At 37.9% G+C, this 21,504-nt stretch overlaps 1 protein-coding gene across 4 annotated transcripts in view; it reads right to left on the reverse strand.

Annotated features, from left to right (window-relative positions):
• sh3gl1b (SH3-domain GRB2-like 1b) overlaps positions 1-13,608 on the reverse strand; it is a 38,944-nt gene extending 25,336 nt beyond the window's left edge. For 2 of the 4 annotated variants that reach the window (XM_053503809.1, XM_053503811.1), the window contains exons 1-2: positions 13,178-13,608; positions 257-325 (exon numbers count right to left, since the gene is read on the reverse strand). In XM_053503809.1, the coding sequence (XP_053359784.1) occupies positions 257-325; positions 13,178-13,222 (114 nt within the window). In that variant the 5' untranslated portion in view covers positions 13,223-13,608. The remainder of the gene's footprint in view (positions 1-256; positions 326-13,177) is intronic. The other 2 variants (XM_053503808.1, XM_053503807.1) reach the window with 2 other exon arrangements.
• Between the last annotated feature and the right edge of the window lie 7,896 nt (positions 13,609-21,504).

Raw genomic sequence — 21,504 nt, forward strand, 5'->3', positions numbered from 1 at the left:
AATTATCACATAATCACTCCACTCTCCTATAAAAGGTGTGCCACAAAGGGGCCACAAATACGTTTCTTTGACATCCCATGTCCTTTCCCCCATAGTGAAGTGAGTAATATCATAAATGCAGTGTCTAAAGCATAAATGTTGGCCCCTTTGCACTTACTTAGATGTTTCTCTCTATCAGCGTTCATTTTTCTAAATAAAAGTGACCAAATTCTGAAAAGACATAAAGAAAAAATTAAATAACTGCAAACATTCTTACCTTTTCCAGGTCTTTGAATTCTTCATCCAGTTTGGTTCCTTCTGCTCCACCGACCTTCTCGCTCACCATCTGCAGACGGACAAAATTCATAATTTAGCAAAACCTACAGTTAGTACATATAAAACCGGTATGTACTAGAACCGAATCAGAGCGCAAATTTTAGTTGTTAACTTCAGTGAGACCACAAGTAAAAATGATTTCCAGACTGAGACAATGGATGTGAACGCGGAAACGTCAGAAAGCTCTAATAATACAAATCCAGCTAATCTCTACAGTAACGCGAGTGTGCATGTTGTTTTTAAATTCCGACTTAAAAAGTACAACTTGGGAAATGAGAGCATCCGCGTGCTTGCAGTCATTTCACTTGTTTCTTCTTTACCACTAAGGTGATCACGCCATGTTCAACAGCTTGTGGGCATCAGCTGGCAATGTGTGTGTGTGTGTTTGTGTGTGTGTCCAACCCTAGTCAGACCCACTAGCAAAGTCAGGTTTGTTGAAATTTGAAGCCTTTTTGTATCATACCAAGAGTATCATTTACTTTGCTGTTATTGGTGGTAAATTACTGTAGTTGCATTAGTTAGTACATAAATTAGTTGTGTTTTGTATTTACTTATATTTATGTATACTTACGTAATTTTTGTTTATTGTAAATATAGTGTTGTTGGTTTTTTAACCAATTCTCCAATGTTAACAAGTATTTCTTGTGCTCCTAATATAGTTTTAAAAGTATTGATTTGGCACCGGTATCATCGAAAACCACGTTAATGCAAAATGTTGGGTTTAAAAGATTTCTGCACGACAAAAACGTGATCAGTAAGCTGCTTTAAAATGCTAGCTGCCGTGGTCTAAACTGGATTATTAAAAAAACTAGGGCTGCAACAACTAATCGATAAAATCGATAATTATCGATAATGAAATTCGTTGTCAATGAATGCCGTTATCGATTAGTTGGGCTGCTTACGTCACTGAGGCGCGCGACCACAAGATGCACAAATACACACACATACACAGCTGCTCGCGCAATGGAGGTTACAGAAGCGCCGGCAGGAAAAAGCGCGCGCCCCGAGTCCTCCAAGGTTTTATAGCAATTTACATTAAACTCCTCTAAGAAGACGGTAACCTGCACGCTATTCAAGACCGAGATTTCATTGCATGTCATGCACGAACACTTAAAAAGAAAACATGTTGGCGTTACGGATGGCGAAACGTCAGCAGGGTCGGTAAAAACTGTATCTCTTCATCGTGTAAGTTGTATAGTTTAAGTGCTTTTATTTAAACTGTTTGCTAACTTCGGGACAGTCGCGCTAGATCTGTTCACGTGTATCTCGCTAGCATCACCTCATGAGCAATAGTGATTAGTTACATGGCGCTATTTTAGATTAGCCTAATTTACACGGTGTGAATAACAGTAGAATATTACATTTAGTGATTGTTGTGGTTTTCAGTGAATGCAAATAACAGTATATTTGTGACTATTAGCATTTTGCATTTCTACAGCTTTTTTTTATAGTCCAATAGATCAGTGTATTTTTTAAACTATATATATATATACTGTATATATTAAATACTACATTTCATTTAAGGTTTAAAATGTCAAAATTAAAGATTATTAAACTCTATATGTGGCTTTTGCATTTTTAAAAGGTTTTTTTTTTATACATAAATAATACCCTGATTTATGTTTTTTTTTTTTTTTTATAGTTATAAGCAAAATATCAAATTAAAGAAGCGGTTAAGTTTTATCCGATTAATCGAAACCATAATCGCCCAACTAATCGATTATCAAAATAATCGTTAGTTGCAGCCCTAAAAAAACACAGTTAAACAAAACAGAAACCACCGTGAGTAATTAAACATTAGAATAATAAAGTATTCATGTCTATTCAACATATCTATAGATTAAAACATAAAAATCCTAAAATGTTTTATTTTTGTAAATATTAAGAAAGAATGTGCGGTCGGTGCAATATCGCCACCTACAGGACTGGAGTGTGGCCCAAAAAGGAAACAAAGATTTAGAAAACACAAGTTACACCCTATTTTGTTGTTTATTTCATAGTTTAAGTAGTTTGTAAAAAATATAGTTGTTTTATGACAAATTTTACGATAAACATCAGTGTAACAGAACTGAAAAAAAAAAATTGCAATATCCAAAAAAGTGAAGTGAATCAAACCAGCACTACCTATGGTTCACAGCTCTAGTACAGTGTAGAAATATAACAATGAATTGCTCCTCTTTTCTCTCTCTATACTGCACTATATTCTTCATCTGCAGTAAACTGTCCCCGTATTTAAAGCTGCGTCTGTTCCAAGCCCCCAGAACTTAAATCCTGACCCACACTGTCCTCACACACGTCGCTCTCTCTGTGCCCGTCATCCTCCAGGTTTAGCGCTGTGTTTTATTTACACTCCGACAGCGCAGCATGTTTCTGAGACCACGTCACTAACCACGAACGCTAATTTCAAACATGTGAGGAAGAGACTCGTACATAAAGAACATATTTTTTTTTTTTTTGGTGTTGTTTTTTTTGAGCTGGTGTGGCTGTTTTTATGTTTTTTTGTTTTAATAAAAGCTGAACAGGACGCGTGAACCCGAGTGCTGGCGTTGATCTGACGGAAAATCTTATGAAACGCTCTCTCATTGCATTTGGACACACACGGCAACAGAAACATTTACACATACAGACAAGCATCCCACACACCCCCACATACACACACACACACACACACACACTCAGTGACCAGTCTCAGGGCTCAGGGCTTAAAAATGAGCCGAATTTCACTTTCGTTTAATATCCAACTCGTTTCCTTTAAGTATTTGTTCCTTGCAGATTCCCCCGCACTAGCTGTCTCTATCTCTTCACTGTTACACAACAGCGTTTGTAATATCATCTTCTAGTAAGCTTTATACTCAAACTCCTTTCTATTTTCACAAAAAAAAAAATAAAAAAGATTGGCACCCCCAGTGTGGGTGGCTATTAAGTGAATGTTTTCTTTCACACCCTCGTCTTTATTTTCTCTGAACGCTGAAGTGGAAGTTATATATATCGGCCTTCTTAATATCTCCCTTGTGACTGCATTGTAACAGATAATTCATGTATTCACAAGCCAAACGCACTCCAACCATGAAACCATCAGCTCATCCATCATGAGAAGTCTATTCAACCAGCACAGGTCAAAGGTCACGGTAAAGGAAGCCTTGCTTGACCTGCATGCGTGTGTGTGTGTGTGTGTGTGTAAAGTGCTTGTCAGCTGGCGAACGTGAAACAGAATTAATAATTAAAAGGCTGTTCCTGTTCAAGCGAGAAGCCGAGCGAGACGTAAAACAGCTCGATAAACGCTGCAACTCTAAACCACGGGACCGTACACACTCAGCCCTGACCTTGGTGCAGCGAGAAGTCGGGAAGGAGTTAATACACTTCCTTTAGGATGCGAGTTTCAGATGTGTATCATATTATACAGGTGTGTTTACATTCTCAACTTTATGACACGACATACAGTTTACTCACAAGTGTATAAAACACTGATTACATATCATGTACACTAATATTATTATTATTATTATTATTATAAGTGTTTATTCTAATGTTTTGTTCTCCACAGACAAACACATGTTAGATGTCGAGCCCGTGTGTATTGTGAATAAAGCCCTATTCAGCAGGGTGCAAGACTAATGACTGCCTGAATGCCCGTGGCTAATAAACTCAACAACAATAACAACACAACACTATGTTGTAATAGCAGAACGAAAGAAAAAAAAAACCTAAACAATATAACAAATGCTAATTCTGTACGCTTGAAAGTGAATTCTGTACGAATGATTAGTCAGGTCTGAATAAATAAACAACCTGCTTTATTTGTTGTCAGTCGCAGCTGGAAGTCCGAACTCGGATCGACTCCATTTTTAACATCAAGCTATAAATTGTTGTGAAAAGCCACAGTTGTGTCCATGTCCTTTAAATTAGCTAACTGTGAGGAGAGGTGTACATTTTCCTGTTCAGCGTTCTAGACTGAACAAATGAACCCGTCTGTAAGTTTATTAACCTCGAGCTAATACAGTCAAGTCATGTCATGTCTTTTATAGTCACTTCAACCATATACAGTTTAATACACGGTGAAACAAAGCAATGTTCCTCCTATACAATTTAAAACTAAACTTAAAACGATTTATTGATTCGTGGACATTAAGAGCCGCGCAAATTAATTTTAAGTTTAGTTTAAAAAAAATTTTAGGTAAACTTTCAAACAGACTTCTACAGCTTCCGCAGGAAATACAACTGAGGATTGGAAGGTCGGGGTTTGAGCTCAGAGCCCACTGCCTCATCCTTAAGACAACCCAACCCCCCCCACTCACCCGTACAACCCAGCTACTCCGTTCACAAGTCTGGTTAGAAATTAGGAGAGTTATCTCGCGCAAAAACCTTGTGATCCAAACGATCCAATCTGGCGACTCCTAGAATAAAAACTAATAAAACCCAATGGGAACAAAAAAAACCCTGTCATGTTCTGCAAATACTTGCGTTTTGCAAGAGTATCGCTTCTTTTACAATGTGATATTGCAATGTGAATTTGACATGGTTACGGACACTACAGATTTTTTACCAAAAAACGATTTTAGCAACAGTTCAATGTTTGAGTTCCATACTCAAAGAATATGAATAATTAGCATTTTAAACTATTATTGTTTGAAGCGAGACAGTACAACACTGAAAAATGGCCAAATTGGGGCTCATATAAAATCATCTCTCCACAACGGCTGAAGATAGCAACTTTTGCTAAATTTGATTGGTCACTTCAGTGTTGCATAAACTTTAGAAGTAGCTTCTTTGGCTACACAAATTTTCTGTATTATATTCTTTCATCAACATCAGGAAAAATAACTAAAATCAGCACCGCATGCATTATGTCAACTACTGTATTAGAGAACGGTACTACAGGATACTGCATCAGCACATCTGCACTGACTAAATAGCTAAAATACTGTACTGTATTACAACTGATGTATCTGGCAAGGCATTTAATTAGGCCATGCTTTGCAGCACAATAAAAGAAAGATAAAAACAAAACCACACGACAACAGGAAGCTGGCCTGGACTCCCTCACTACTGCAATGAGCAGCAAAAGCAGTGCAGAGAATTTAGATGCTTACAATTCATAATGCAATATGATTTTTAAAATATTCTTCTGGTGAGAAGAACATCAGAGACCACATAGAGGAGGACGTATGTATACGCAGTAAAATGTTGTATGCCTGAGCTTGTCTATACAACACATATGAGGCATTTAAAGGGTTAGAAGTGATATAAGGGCTGTGATGCAAAAGTAATGCAAAAAGTGGGCATAACTTTTTTTTATTAATTGACAAATCTATTTCAAATGTTGGTAGAGTAATTCTCCAATTATACAAAGGTACTACAGGCAGTCCCTGACTTAGTCCCTGAACATTTTAGTTATGCATTTCATAGAACAAATCACATACGTAGCTCACGTGTATTGTACAAATAATAGACACTGCAGTGCACCAGGTACAATATTTACAATTATGTACAATATTTTTATTGTGTAACTAAATGTATAAAATGCCTAAAAACTGATATATTTTGTTTTTGTGTGTGTGTGTGTGTGTGTGTGGAGATGCAATGAATCAGCCTGGGAGCACGATGATAGGAAAAATCTGTCCTGTAAAGCTGTCCTGATGTTAAATAATCCTAATTTCAGAAAATCCTCAAGGAGACAGTTCACAGTCTAATACAGTGGTAAACAGCTCTGAGACAAAATAGTGTCCGGGATTCCCCTCGCGTTTTAAAGGCGCAGAGACAACACTGTTATTTGAAGTGTGAGATTCATTTCCTTAGGTGCGGTTGCAATTTTTTTCCACATGACGGCAGTATGGGAAAAGGGAACAGAGATTTAGTCAAAGTGGATTGGTATGCTTTACATTGCATATTCGTGTCAAAGTGTTTGTCAGACCTATGAACAAATCCAACTTAGAAACATGCTCCCCGAACTTCAGAAGTCAGAGACTACCTGTACTCAACATCATCTCCATCATAAGCCGTGCATCTGTTGAAAGTGACTCTCTTGTCATGTTCGTAAACATTCCGTGACGCAGCGAGAAAGTGCTGCGATTACATAATAAAAATTGACTCGCTGCCGAGGTCATATTTCTCACACGAGGAACCTTGGACTCGGGATTCAGCCGTTTGTTCTTGGGAAGGCCGTTATCTATATCTATATTTTTACGTTTATAAATTTTTATTATCATTAATTTACGATTCATAACAAACGTGATTGCTTATCTTTACACACACATTAATGTGCTTAAAACTACAATAAATACAACGTTGTGTCTAACAGTGACGTCGTTATGGTGCATTAATATTGGAACACGCCTAAAGCTACAACAACAGCTTAAAGTCATCTGAGGCTCAATCGTGAACGTCAGCAGTAAGAGCTGTGCAGAAATCCCCTCCAGAAGAAAGCCGACCTGGTCTCAGCGCAGTCCCATGTGACTCATTCTCTAGCTGACTGAGCTCTTAATGAAGAGTGCGATCATCTGGGCTTTGTGCATGAGCTGATAATAAACCACTCGGAGTAACAAAACCACTCAGCGTGTACAGGAAGTGCTGCACAAAAATAAAAGAACCGCTTGAATACTGCTTGTTTGATGATGATTCAGAGAGCCAGATTTGAGAAACATCTAAAGTAAAAATTATTCATGTCTTTTTTATAACGAGCTAAGCTCCATTTCCAAAATTCCACCCCAACATACGGGCTGGATCTGCTCTCCGGGTTTATGATCCATCTGATAGACGTTAACTCGACCTAAAACCAAAGCAGCGAGAACACTCGGAGCTCCATCGTTAACTCAAAAGGGGCATTAAAATGAGAGATGTGTGTTTACGGATATGGAGGAGCAACACGAAATGTGCTCACTGAGAAAACTTTTAATAATGTACATAGAACCTTCACCCTAGATAAGCATTAATGTCCGCCGGTGGTGTGCTAAATGCTACACGTCATAATTTTTCGTGGAAGTCATGTTGTTTTAGGAAAATAATCAACATCGGGACGGCATAAAGAAGCAAAGTTACTGTATCCATCCCAAAGTTTATTGTTTTCCTAAAATGACACATCTCCATTTTTTTTTCCTGTGAAGAAACGATTGCATGAATCAACCAATGTCATGTCATTTGTTTTTAATCCGTTTATGTTTACATTTCATGCTGGGAAGCAAATTCACTCCTTTTCCACTCGTTTTTTTCTCTCTCTTTATTGAAGTAAATACGACCTGGGATTTGTTAAAGGTCCTATGTTTTTCTACTTCTTTAACAAGTTAATCAGCATCACTTTACTCCTCCAAAAGTCTGTTTTAATGAGCTACTGCTGAGCCCCGCCCCTCCACAACACAGTATTAAGACAGTGAAGGGTCTCTTCTTATATGATGTCACATTAGGGAAATAAATATAATTGGAAAGCTCTGGGGAAAAAAGGGATTTTTTCACACCTATGTTTATTTTTCTTTAAAAATCGATTTCAGAGTAAGACGATTTATAACCAAATCGATTTTTTTTCCTCCCATGTCTTGTATAAACCCTTGATTTGCGCCTGCATTACTGTCTGATTTAAAGTTATAGGAAATAATTCATTATCTTCTGACCAATCGGAAAGGAGGACCGAACAACACTTAGTTATTAACAAACTCGTTTAAGGGAACCTGTCACACAAAAAATTATAATAATAAAAATAAAAAGCATTAAATAAAAAGTGATAAATGACAGTTTACCTTTTGGACACTAGATCTGTAACAACAAAGTGTTTTTTTTTATTTGCTCTTTGTTTTTCAGTACATAACTCACATATCCCAGCGTTAACGTCATCAGAAATCAATCACGCATTTGTGTTTCTTTAAAACATGCGACGCCTTTGCTGGACATAAACTTGTCTGTGAAGAAATGTGTGACCTTAACGGTGTTCGGAAAGGAAAAGGTTATGAGGCTAAAGCAGGACTGTAGTCGACCGAGTTTGTCTCTGGCAGTGTTTCTGTCCTCTGAGCTATATTGATTATAATGGGACTCTGGCACGAACTGCATGCAGCACCACTGCAGTCCAATCACTCTGACAAACAGGCTATATACACACACATACACACACACTCACGTCTGTTCACTAGCTAACACACAGCTCGTCTTTGGCCTAAAGCCAAACAACAAAGCGGGACTCCATTTTGTCCTGCTCAAACTCTTCTCTTCCTCTCTATTGGACTCTCTTTCTCTATCTCTCTCTCCTACGAGGGGGGTCCGTTCCTGACAGGAAGTTGGGAAGTGGTCAGGAGGCTCTGTTTCCTGCCATGATCAGCAAAGGAAGTGAGAGGTTAGGCATTACACACACCCCAAAAATCAGCTCCAACCCCATTTTACTGGCATGATGGAACAATCAGATGTTTGCTCCTGTTTAGTGTTTGCACAACACTTCTGGCTGTGGAACTTTAAACTAACACACACACACACACACACACATACACACTCTATCTGCAGGATTTTTGCTCTAAACTAAAAGGAACACAGCTGGAATCAATGTAAAGAAATATGTTGCGTGTGTGTTATTAAAACATAGCTCTGAGGCTTATACATTTTAACCTAAGCTACACCATCACTAAACTTAAGGGCCTAAAGTTTCCATAGTACTAAACCCCTTTAACATTTAACAGGACTGGCAAGTTGTGCGTTACGTGTTTAGAAAGAAATCTGATCGCTGATAGAACTGTGTAAATACTAGACTTTGGGAAAAAAAATCTGTTCACTGATTGAAGTGTGTAAACCCAAGGTTTAGGACAAAATCTGATTACTGGCTGATGCTTGTGAATCTGGGATTTAGAAATAAATCTGATTACTGAATAAAGTCTTTAAACTTTTAGAAGTTTCCTGATTGAACTGCAAAAACCCAGGGTTTAGAAAAGAAATCTGAATATTGAATGAACCATGTAACTAGAGAATGAAAACTGAATAAAAATGTAGAATGAAATTTGATTACTGACTGGCCCATGTGAATATAAAGTTTAGAAAGAAATCGTATTACTGAACAAAGTGTTAAAACTGCATTTATATAAAAAATTTTTAAAAAACAATATTTGGAAAGAAATGTGATTACCAAATAAAACTTTTAACCTGGATTTTAGAAAAACGTGTGTTTAGGAATTGAACTGTGTAAGTCCCGAAATTAGAAAAGAAATCCAATTATGGATTGTACTGCGTAAACTCAGAGTTCAAAATGAAATCTGATTACTGGCTATGCTTTTAAATCTAGAGTATAGAAAGAAATCTGATGGAACTGCATAAAACCAGAGTTTAGAGAAGAAATCTGATAATCGGTTGAATCATGTAACCTTAAAGTTTAGAAAGAAATCGGATTATGGAAAAAAATGGTTAAAACTTGAGAGTTTAAAATAAAATCTGATTATCGACTGAACTATCTAAAAATTTCAGTTTAGAAAGAAATCTGATTACTGATAAAAGTGTGTAAACCCAGGTTTTTCCAATTATGGACTGTACTGTGTAAACTCAGGTTTCAGAATGAAATGGCTGATTCTTTTAAATCCAGAGTTTATAGCATAAATTTGATATAAAGTCTTTATACTTAAGAGTTCGGAAAGAATTCTGATTCCTGATTGAACTACATAAGTCCAAGGTTTGGAAAAGAAAACTGTTTATCGATTGAACCGTGCAACTCTAGAGTTTAGAATTAAGAAGAATCTGATTGCTGAACAAAGTGTTTAAACTTTGTATTTAGAAAGAAATCTGATTAAACCATGTAAATCAGAGGTTTTAAGAGAAATTATAATATCAGATTACCAGCGTGAAACATTTTATACATGTACACACTCTACACCACCATCTCATCAGGTGTATCGTCATACACCAATCGGCACAGAACGTGTATCACGTGACCTCGCACATGCGCAAAAAGGCAAAAATGACACAAGAGGATTTTAAAATGACAACTTGCAGTAGGACGAAAAAAATATATCAGCAACACGTTTAATTATTATCACACTCACAATTACTAACCAAACAACATTATAAACCCACCCACGTGACACACGTCAGGCTGACAACTGCCACACCTCCTGGTACTGAAATCACAGCAAAAGCCTGTAGTGATCTTGTCAGATGTCTGAAAGGGAAAAGTTTTCACAGAAACGTTTGTTTAAAACTGCATACGATGAAACTGGACGTGTTTCCGAGTCAACAGATCTTGGACCCGTGTCCAAAAAAAAAGGACACAAAAGAGTCTCTGTTGGTCTCGCTTAGAAATTATGAGTGACATAACTCTCTATGCTTGGCAGAAGTACGCAAACGACAACTAAATATTTAATCAGCTGTTAATATCACTGCTTTCATTATAATATTTACGTACTTACTCACATGACTTGAGCTCTTTATCATATTTACTTAGTCATGTGACCAGTGCTCCTTGGAATATGAGGTAGAAACATTGCTTTCACAGGGCTGAAAAAAGCTAACTGTAAGACATCCTGCAATTAAAAAAGAGACGAGACATTTTAATCAACACAGACTTTAAACCGAAAAAAGCCTGTGCTTTTTTTTTCTGCAACACCACTAATCATGCACATTTAAAAACAAAAATGTAACATTTATAGATGATGATAGAGGGTATCCGTGGCTCCACCCACGTACAGATCCTGATGCCTGTGTGCTACCATTAGGCCTTGTTTACACGGGCGTTAAGTTTTTGGATAAACGAACGCGCTCTGAACATCCTAGACATTTATGTTGCGTTTTGTAGTGGCGCTTGATTGACTTTTACTCCGGCGTTCGTTTGTCTCTGTCTAACGCCAGCCTGCAGCCTAAATTGTAGTTTGTGTGTTAACCTGTGGGGGCAGTGTGTCGGAAACTGGATACGCTACTAGCCCGCCGCTACTGGGTTTACTCTCTGACTGCACAACGTCGGATTAAAAGAAGTTTTTTTGTGGTTTATGAAGAAATGCGAAAATTTCCACATATGTTTTTTACCACTTTTTTTTTTTTACCCTTTTCTGCATTTCCCTATGTATAGCATGTAGGATCATGGGATATATCCGGTCCTCCGAAGCGTAAAATTAACGCGAAAAAAGTGAAATAGAAGCGGTTTCATTGCGTTCATTGGGTTTTGAACGGCAAGAAAAACTTGCATGCAACGTTTTTTTAATGCCGTATAAACACGCAGCCGGACAAACGCACGTCACCAAAGCCCGTGTGAACACTTATTGACTCCTACGTGTAGAAAACACTCGCCGCTTGATCCGGACGCTACGAACGCAAGAAAACGCTCGATTTTAACGCCCGTGTGAACAAGGCCTTACGTGCGAACAAAATGTGCGGTCAACTCGCTGCCGCTCCTTACGCAACTCTAATGTTACAGCAGATACATTATTACCTCACAGTATGACAGTATAAAAGGTGATGATGACGCTGTCCACTGTGACACTATGAGAACGGGCCGCTACACTGGCCAAACTGTTTTATAGACAGATGGATAGATAGATTTATTTAATACTTTGTAACTTTCTTAGAAGATTTTTATGTTTTATTTCATTTACACCAAAAACATCATTAAGCCCAGGCTAGTGAAGGAACAAATATTTGTATCTGCTATACCTCGAGAACGTCGCAGAAGTTCCACGATATTAAAGTAACTACAAACCGTCACTCATAAACCAAAAAAAAAAAAATTGGTGGCAAATTGCTGTAATATAAGACGACAAGTCAAACACATCTGGATGTGCAGTTAGTGCAAAATAATTGGCTTCACGGTGTCATGGTTGACTCGGGTTACTTTTTTTGGTGAAAGTAACAGTAGAGAAAAAGGAACGCAATCTCTCTTTAAATACTATTCTAGCTTTTTCCGTGATGGAATAACGATTGAACCTTTGCGTCATCACGGCACTGGTGTATGAAATAAAACAAAAAGAAGATGTAAATGACATCATGCTCGGGAATGTCTGATGGATGGTTGCTGTGCTGTGACGTTGAAGTCAAAGCTAGACATCGAAAAGGCGGATTATCAGCACAGACAATCTATTCTGGGGAAGCATTTTCATATCGCAGTTTCACTCGTGCATGTATTCACACAGAAGAGCAAAATGACCAGGAAAATGAACTGCTTGCCATAACAGTGCAGCGGTGGGCGGCCAGGCGAGGCCAGGCGAGACAAGCCTTTTTTTTTTTTTTTTTTTACACAAATCCTCTCGCAGCTCTGAAAACAGAACCAACATAAATTGATGCTTCGTAAAGGGGAAACTTTGAAAGGTGTGTGTGTGTGAGAGAGACGGAGGAAACCGTGGTTAAGTGGACTCAGCATGATCCTGCGCTTACCCCACGTCTCCAGACACGGAGCTTTCTTTTTTTTTCCTTTCTTTCTTTTTTTCCAGGCCACTTAGAGCAAACGTGGCACATATTTTTCCTAACTGGTCCGACCACAAAACCAGTGTCCTTACAGGAGAGGATTAAAACCGCTGTTTGTTTAGTTTAAAGTAATAATGATTGCAAAAATTGTCATCTATATTTTAAATGCAGATTTATAGTGTAGTGTAAATGTGGTGTTGTTTTTTTGGTGCACATACAGCTGTGACCTGTCAAAATGAGATTTAAAGTTAAGGCATGAAATAAATATATAAAATAAATAAACTTTAACCCAATACTCTGTGTGTGTGTGTGTGTGTGTGTGTGTTAACATTCTCTATAACTTACACACTCACACAAAGTGTATTATAACTCAGTTATTAAGTCTGATTAGAAAGATTTAACAATGTACACTATAAAACATTGTTATAGGACTTAATTAAAGCATTTCTAACAAAACGTGGAAATTATTTTTTGCACACAAAAGAAAAACAAGTTATTAAAAAACACACACACAAACCTGGCTTGCTTTGTAAAACTGCTTCTTCAACCCCGCAACAGACATCTTTAAACACCAACTCGACCAAGATTATCTGATAAACTTGTAAACTATTAAAATAAAACAGAGCTCGGACTAAAAAAAAACAAAAAAAAAAACAGAAGTTAATGAGGAAAACAGACGCAGAAATCGGATCCGTGGAGAATGTTAACGTTAGCTAAAGCAGCTCGGCTCCTGACCTCACCGCGCGCGCGCACATCCACTGGCTCTGTTTGTTTGTTTGTTTGTTTGTATAGATATATATTTATACTCTTTATGTTTTTATCCTTCTTGTAAAACGTTTAATCCAGAGTGGTTGTTGTTTTTTTTTTCTTTTAAAAACTGTGAAAATAAATCCGTAGAAATGTTCTGCAGGCAGTTCCAGCACACACGTCCTGCAGCGCCTAGCTAGCGGTCCTGTACTCTGGAGTTAACGTTCCTCCTTGGCGCATGCGCGGTACGGTCACTGACGCCGAGTGTGGGAAAATTGTCAGGCAACAGCGACCTTGCGTGGTCACAAGCTGTAAATACAGTAACCTTTTCATTCATTTGTCTCGCTGGCGGAGGAGCTCAGCTGCTTCACAATACTGTAACTCTGCTCTTTTCCAGGAGAGGGTTGTTCTTCTCTGACATCACAATAAACAGGCTGTCGTACATGCATCGCACTTTCGGCCAAAACGTTGTGTTGATGCTAAAAAGTGTCTCAGCTAGGTTTAAAAAAAAGGTGAATTTTCAGGCAGGATCATATAACACCATTTTTCATAAAAATTTTATTAAAAAAAACATTTGTTAAACAAAATTTTATGCTCCTTTTTATGTAGTGTCCGTAACCTTTTAAAATGCAAATCTTTCAATGATCTTTATTGTCATGCAGATGAAACTTGGCCAATTTAAATTCACGTGAAAAGACATTAACCTGAAAAAGTGTTCTTTTTTTTCTAAAAAGCAAAGTTGTTAAGATCTTCCAACATGAATTTGACATGATTATGGACACTACAGATTTTTTTGCTTTTTAAGAGTTTACCAAAAAACTATTTAACCAACCATTTTTACATTTCATCTGCTTCTGGAGGCAACCTTAGTATTAACGCTAATTGGTTGAAGCGAGACAGTATAACAAAAATTTTAATTTTAGGGGCACATATAAACTTATCATTAGAAAAGCCAGATTAGTCACTTTCATGTTGCATAAATTTCAAAAGTAGTTTCTTTGACACACATTTTCTGTATTATATGTATACCATAAAAACTTTTTAGCATCAACACTTTGTTTTGGCCATTTGTTTATTTATTTCATTCTCTTTTTTATTTATATTTAAATTTGAAAAAAATTTTTGCTACTCCATTCTCTCTATTACTATTTCAACTTGCTGGTGCACCTTATGTACAGTTTTTGTTTTCGGCTGTATATACAATCATCATTCATGTGTACATATATACAGTATGTTCGTATTATCGGACACAACTTTTACCTCATTAATGCACCTTAAATTGTAAACAGTGCATTTTTTACTTTAGCTTTTCCTCACTGAAATTCTTGCTTGTTGCTTACCTGTTGTATAACATGTGAAAGGGTTGCTGTAGTCATACAATTTTCTGTTGTAGGAGACTCTCTCTCTCTATCTATTCTTTGCCCGCTTTGAGGTGAGAGCAGCTGAGACGCTCACATCGCCCACACCCGCCCTCAACGGACATGCATCCCCATTCACAGTGCAGGAACGTATGGTGTGGAACATGCTCAGGTCTGTTAACCCAAGGAAGGCTGCAGGCCCTGATAGAATAACAGGAAAGGTGCTCAGAGAATATGCAGACAGCGCTCTGCAAAGAGACGTTAACAGAGATCTTCTTAACAAAGACTACCGTCCAGTTGCACTTACACCAATCATTATAAAGTATTTCGAGAGATTGGTTTAACAACACATCAAAACCAATCTCTCAGTCACCTTTGATCCACATCAGTTTGCATACAAAACCAGCAGGTCCACAGAAGACAACCTCGCTACTGCCCTGCACACCACACTACTCTACCTAAAACAGAAAGGAAGTTATAGTACATGCTCACCATCGACTATGGCTCTGCATTCAATACAGTCATCCCAGACAGACTGGTAACCAAAATGTTTGACTTAAAACTCTCCTAATCTATCTGCCTTCACTCTAAAAAATAAAACTGTGCTGTACTCAATTTTTTTGGTGAAACATTTTTACACTTAAAAATATTGAGTAAATATAAAAAATATATAAAAATCATGTAAAATATACTTCATGAATTGAGTACAAGTCAGTAAAAAAATTAAGTAGACCTGAATAACTATATTTAGTACAATGATGTACAAAATTGAGTAAATGTAATGAAAATCAGAAGTTAATGCAAAGTAAAAATGTGTAAAATAAATGAGTAGATATAATTGAAATGGAAGGTAGAAGATACTGAAAATTATACTATTATTTAACAAACAAATGTGCTACATTTACTAAATATTTTAACTAAATGAAAGAAACAATACACACATTTTCATTTTAATTAAACATTTATTTGCCAAATTTGACAAGACATGAAGTCTAAACTCAACCTGGTTTACATGCAAATGACATGTAACAAGATCATAAACAAAGAGCTGAATTTATGTTATTAGTAAACAGTTTTAGAAACAATACCTTTGCCACAAGTATTATACAGTTACCACGTGGAAAGTAGACTTTTGTATTAGAATCTAATGAGTCACATTTTACATCTGAAAGATTGCACACCTTCACACTTCAGTTTCCTGCAAACTGTGGGATCCATACAAATGTGTGTGCAGACCTTCTCAAATCTTAAAGAAGCAAAGACAGTCTAAATGAACACAGGACAGTAAATATCCATGACCAACAGTACCCCAGCTGGCATTCGACCGACCTTAAACGTTTAAATGTGGTTGAAATAATGTCAGTTTATAAAAAAACGTTCATTCAACGTCAAAACAGCGTTAAATACCAAATGGTTGAAATGGTGTTGTTAACTAACTATGGATTCAACATAGAAATATAAATGAAATTTGAGTTGTACGTCAAATCAACATTATTTTTACAACCATTTACTTTTAAACATTTTGTTGAAATATATCAGTAGAAAAATAACGTTGTTTCAACATTCAAACAATGCTGACTAATTAACTGTTGAAAAAGTGTTGATGCATGAATAATGATACAACAGTGAAAGATCAACTCTCAATTAAACGTTTGTTAAGTAACATTAATTCAACGTCAAAACAACGTTGAACACTAAATGGTTGAAGTGATGTTGTTAACTTACTACGGATTCAACATAGAAATAAAAATAAATGTTTTAGTTGTACATCAAATCAACATTATTTTTACAACCATGACTTTTAAACATTTTGTTGAAATATATCAGTAGAAAAATAACGTTCCAACATACAAACAATGCTGATCAATTAACTGTTGATAAAGTGTTGATACATTTTCAACATTTATGTGAATAAATCAAATAGTTTTCACAGTTAACACATTTACATTGATCCTAAGCATTTTAACTACGTATAATTTGAAAAATATAGTATTTAAATAGAACCTAAGTGATGTAAATACATATTTTTTACATGAATCATTTTTTAAATGTAGTAAGGTAATTAAAGTAATTAACATTACATAACAAATATTTTAACATAATATAAATAATAAAATAGAGTGGAGGCAGAAGCACTTAGGTGGATCTTGTGTGATGTTGTAATCTGAAAGAGATCAGTGACTGCAAAGTGTTGGTAGGGGAGAGTGTAGCCAAATAACACAATGGTGGTGTGTAAAATAACCCTGCTGGTGAGGAAGGTGAAGAGGACAAAGGCAAAGCAGAGGACAAAGTGGTGGAAGCTGAGAAAAGAAGAATGTTGTGTAGTCTTTAGGGAGGAGTTGAGACAGTCTATGGGTGGTCAGGAGGTGCTTTCAGTTGACTGGACAACTACAGCCAATGTGATCAGGGAGACAGGTAGAAGGGTACTTGGTGTATCATCAGGTAAGGGGAAAGTGGACAAGGAGACTTGGTGGTGGAACGAGGAAGTCCAGGAGTGTATGCAGGGAAAAAATCTAGCTAAGAAGAAGTGGGACACTTAGAGGACTGAAGAGAGTAGACAGGAGTACAGGGAGATGCAGAGTAAGGTGAAGGTAGAGGTGGCAAAAGCCAAACAAAGAGCATATGAGGACTTGTATTCTAGGTTGGACAGTAAGGAGGGAGAGGTGGATCTGTACAGGTTGGCGAGGCAGAGAGATAGAGATGGGAAGGATGTGCAGCAGGTTAGAGTGATTAAAGATAGAGATGGAAATGTACTGACAGATGCCAGGAGGGTGATGGGAAGATGGAAGGAGTACTTTAAGGAGTTGATAAATGAGAAAAACGAAAGAGAACAAAGAGTAGAAAAGGTGACTGTTGTGGAACAGGAAGTAGCAAATATTAGTAGAAGTGAGGTGAGAATGGCGTTAAAGAGGATAAGAGTGAAAAGGCTGTTGGTCCTGATGACATACCGGTGGAGGTATGGAAGTGCTTAGGAGAGGTGGCAGTAGAGTTTCTGACTAGTTTGTTTAACAAGATCTTGGAGAGTGAGAGGATTCCAGAGGAATGGAGGAGAAGTGCATTGGTGCCAATTTTTAAGAACAAGGAAGATGTGCAAAGCTGTGGCAATTATAAGGTATAAAGCTAATGAGCCAGACAATGAAGCTGTGATAAAGAGTAGTGGAAGCTAGGTTAAGGGCAGAGGTGAGCATTTGTGAGCAGCAATATGGTTTTATGCCTAGAAAGAGTACATCAGATGCAGTATTTGCTTTGAGGATGCTGGCGAAGAAGTACAGAGAAGGTAACGGAGTTGCATTGTGTCTTTGTAGATTTAGAGAAAGCGTATGACAGGGTGCCAAGAGAGGAGCTGTGGTATTGTATGAAAAGGTCTGGAGTGGCAGAGAAGTATGTTAGAGTGGTGCAGGACATGTATGAGAGCTGTAAGACAGTGGTAAGGTGTGCTGTGACAGAAGAGTTCAAGGTGGAGGTGGGTCTGCATCAAGGATCAAGGATGGACAGGATGACAGATAAGGTAAGACAGCAGTCTCCATGGACTATGATGTTTGCAGACATCACTATGACCGTTTGATGACATTGTACTTTGTAGCGAGAGCAGGAAACAGGTGGAGGAAAATTTGGAGAGGTGGAGGTATGCTCTGGAAAGCAGAGTAATGAAGGTTAGCCGCAGCAAGACAGAATACATGTGTGTAAATGAGAGGGACCCAAGAGGATCGGTGAGGCCACAGGGAGCAGAGGTAAAGATGGTCTTAGTACTTAGGGTCATCGGTCCAGAGCAACGGAGAGTGTTCAAAGGAGGTGAAGAGGCGGGTACAGGCAGGTTGGAATGGGTGGAGAAAAGTGTCAGGTGTGTTGTGCGATAAAAGAGTATCAGCGAGAATGAAAGAAAACGTGTACAGGACAGTGGTGAGACCTACAATGCTCTACGGCTTAGAGACAGTGGCGCTGAAAAAAAGACAGGAGGCAGAGTTGGAGGTAGCAGAGCTGAAGATCTTGAGGTTCTCTTTGGGAGTGACAAAGATGGATAGGATCAAGAATGAGTTTATCAGAGGGACAACCCACGTTAGATGTTTTGAAGATAAAGTCAGAGAGGCCAGATTGAGGTGGTTTGGACATGTTCAGAGGAGAGATGGTGAATATATCAGTAGAAGGATGCTGAGGTTGGAACTGCCAGGCAGGAGGTCTAGAGGAAGACCAAAGAGGAGATTTATAGATGCAGTGAGAGAGGACATGAAGTTAGTTGGTGTGAGAGAAGAGGATGCAGAGGATAGGGTTAGATGGAGGCAAATGATTCGCTGTGGCAACACCTAAAAGGGAACAGCCGAAAAAAACAAAGAAGAAGAAATAATACAATATGGAATGGTGCTGACCTAAAGTAAAAATTGCATTGTAATCCTATGTAATTTTTATAATAAATATCTATTTCTTTTTTTTATGTTCTTCTTGTTGAGGTATGTGAATATTATTTTTTTATATGACATATGACACATACTGTTGTTGACAATATAAAAGCATAAAAAAAGCCCTTTTTTACTGAGAGCAATACAAGGACTTGATTGCAGGACGGCGGTTGTTCATCACACAATGGCAGTGACTAGAACTGGATTTTATTGACTCTGACTGTCCCAGACAATTGCGCATGCGCGAAGTGGGTCTGCGTCTTCATCTTCAGGCTAGAAGATTCTCTGACAGTGGATCGTTTTGGACGGAATCTGGCGGTAACTAGAACTTTCCTAAATACATTTTGAGTGTGCCTGACTCTGGCCCACATATTAATACGTATTGTGTGTATGGGCAGACGTTTAACCGCCAACCGAACGTTATGTGTGTGTGCGCGCGTGCATGTGGGCAGAAGTTAATTTAACCGCGAAGCGCTGTGTCCGTGTGTGTGACTTAACGTTGGGGACAAATTTGTACCCAAAAGTGAGATAAACCTGTCAAAAACTTTCTTTGGGGACGTCCTCATTTGTAAAACAGGTTTAAAAATAAACTAAACAAAGTTTTTTTTTTTTTTGGTAAAATATTGCGTTCTGTGTGCTTGTGAAAGAGTGTGTGCTAGGGTGTTAGAGATGTCTGAACGTGGCCTATTGACACCTTTCATACACAAACTTTAAAAAATAATGTTGTTGAGATTTCATTCTTTTTCCTTATCTTTTACAGGTATTTTATGAAGAACAGGACCCGAAAGTCCCCTTCAAAGGTGAGTTGTCCCCATACCTAACCCAACCATCAATTTGAATCTGAAAGTAACTGTTATAAAACTAAAATAATTTAATTTTTTGTAAAATTTAAATACAGGTTGATGTGGAAGATATTAAAAAAATTATGAGCACAGCTTGATTTAATGTTTTATTGTAATTTTTTTTTATTCAATGAATTTTTTTTTTTATGAAACATTTAAATATTTAGTTTTTATATCTTCAATCCCAGATGTATCACAAAAAATGGAGACGACAAACTGCACAATTACGGGCATTGGTGGAGTCTAGTGATTCAGATGAGAATCCAGGTCCCTCAAGTGAGAGTGATAATTCTGGCCTCTCTTTTGCTGATAGTCCAACAGACATACAGACACAAGAGCAGTCTGATACAGGAGAAGACGAGTATCGAGATGATCATCACCCGCCAGACAGTGATGGTGAAATTGAAACTTTGTCTGAGGAGGAATCAAGTGATCTGAGAAGTGATTTGGCAAAATGGGCTGTAAAAAATAAGGCAACGCACACATCGGTTGATGAGCTGCTTTTGGTGTTACGTAAACATGGCCACCGGCTGCCAAAAGATGCCAGAACCCTTTTAGGAACCCCACATAAAATAGAAGTCAGGGATCTATGTGGTGGCCAATTCCTTTACTTCGGTGTGAACACGGGACTTTTGAAAACGTGCTCACAGTATCCCGATTTCTTTTCATCAGAAAATGAGATGCTGCTAAATTTCAGTGTAGATGGTGTGCCATTGTTTAAATTATCCAATGTACAAATGTGGCCCATTTTATGTAGTGTGAAAAAGTTTGAGCCGTTTATCGTTGCACTATTCTGTGGAACTGCAAAGCCAAACAGCGTTACTGATTACACGTCTAGTTTTTTAACAGAACTGAAGGCACTCCAACAACATGGGGTTGAGTTCCAAAACGGAACAATAAATGTAAAAGTGAATGCTTTTATTTGTGATGCCCCAGCGAGAGCATTCCTAAAATGCATCAAGTCCCACAATGCCTACAGCAGCTGTGAGCGGTGCACCATTGAAGGACATTATGTAAGTCACAGAGTTGTATTCAACTACCAGTCGCAGGAGAAGGTTGATGCAAGAACAGAAGATGACTTCATTAAACAAGCATATCCCATCCACCAAACTGGTTGCTCACCCCTGATCGCTGCAGGCTTGCAGTGCATACAACCGTTTGTGCTAGACTATATGCATGTTGTCTGCCTAGGGGTTGTCAGACGATTGCTGAACTTTCTAAAACAGGGACCTAGAGAGTGTAGGCTGTCCTCAAGGCAAATTGGAGAAATTTCAGCAAAACTCTTGTCCCTCAGTGGAAAGCTGCCAAGAGAATTTGCCCGACAGCCACGAAGTCTAACTGATCTGGACAGATGGAAAGCGACGGAATTCAGGCAGTTTTTACTCTACTGGACCGGTGGTTCTCAGAGGCATTCTGCAAGACAATTTTTACCATCACTTTTTGACACTGTCAGTTGCCATGTCCATACTGTTGGACTCCAATGGCATTACACGAATGTCATTC

The sequence above is a fragment of the Clarias gariepinus genome, chromosome 9 (genome assembly GCF_024256425.1).
Source record: "Clarias gariepinus isolate MV-2021 ecotype Netherlands chromosome 9, CGAR_prim_01v2, whole genome shotgun sequence".
In the NCBI taxonomy this organism is placed as follows: domain Eukaryota; kingdom Metazoa; phylum Chordata; class Actinopteri; order Siluriformes; family Clariidae; genus Clarias; species Clarias gariepinus.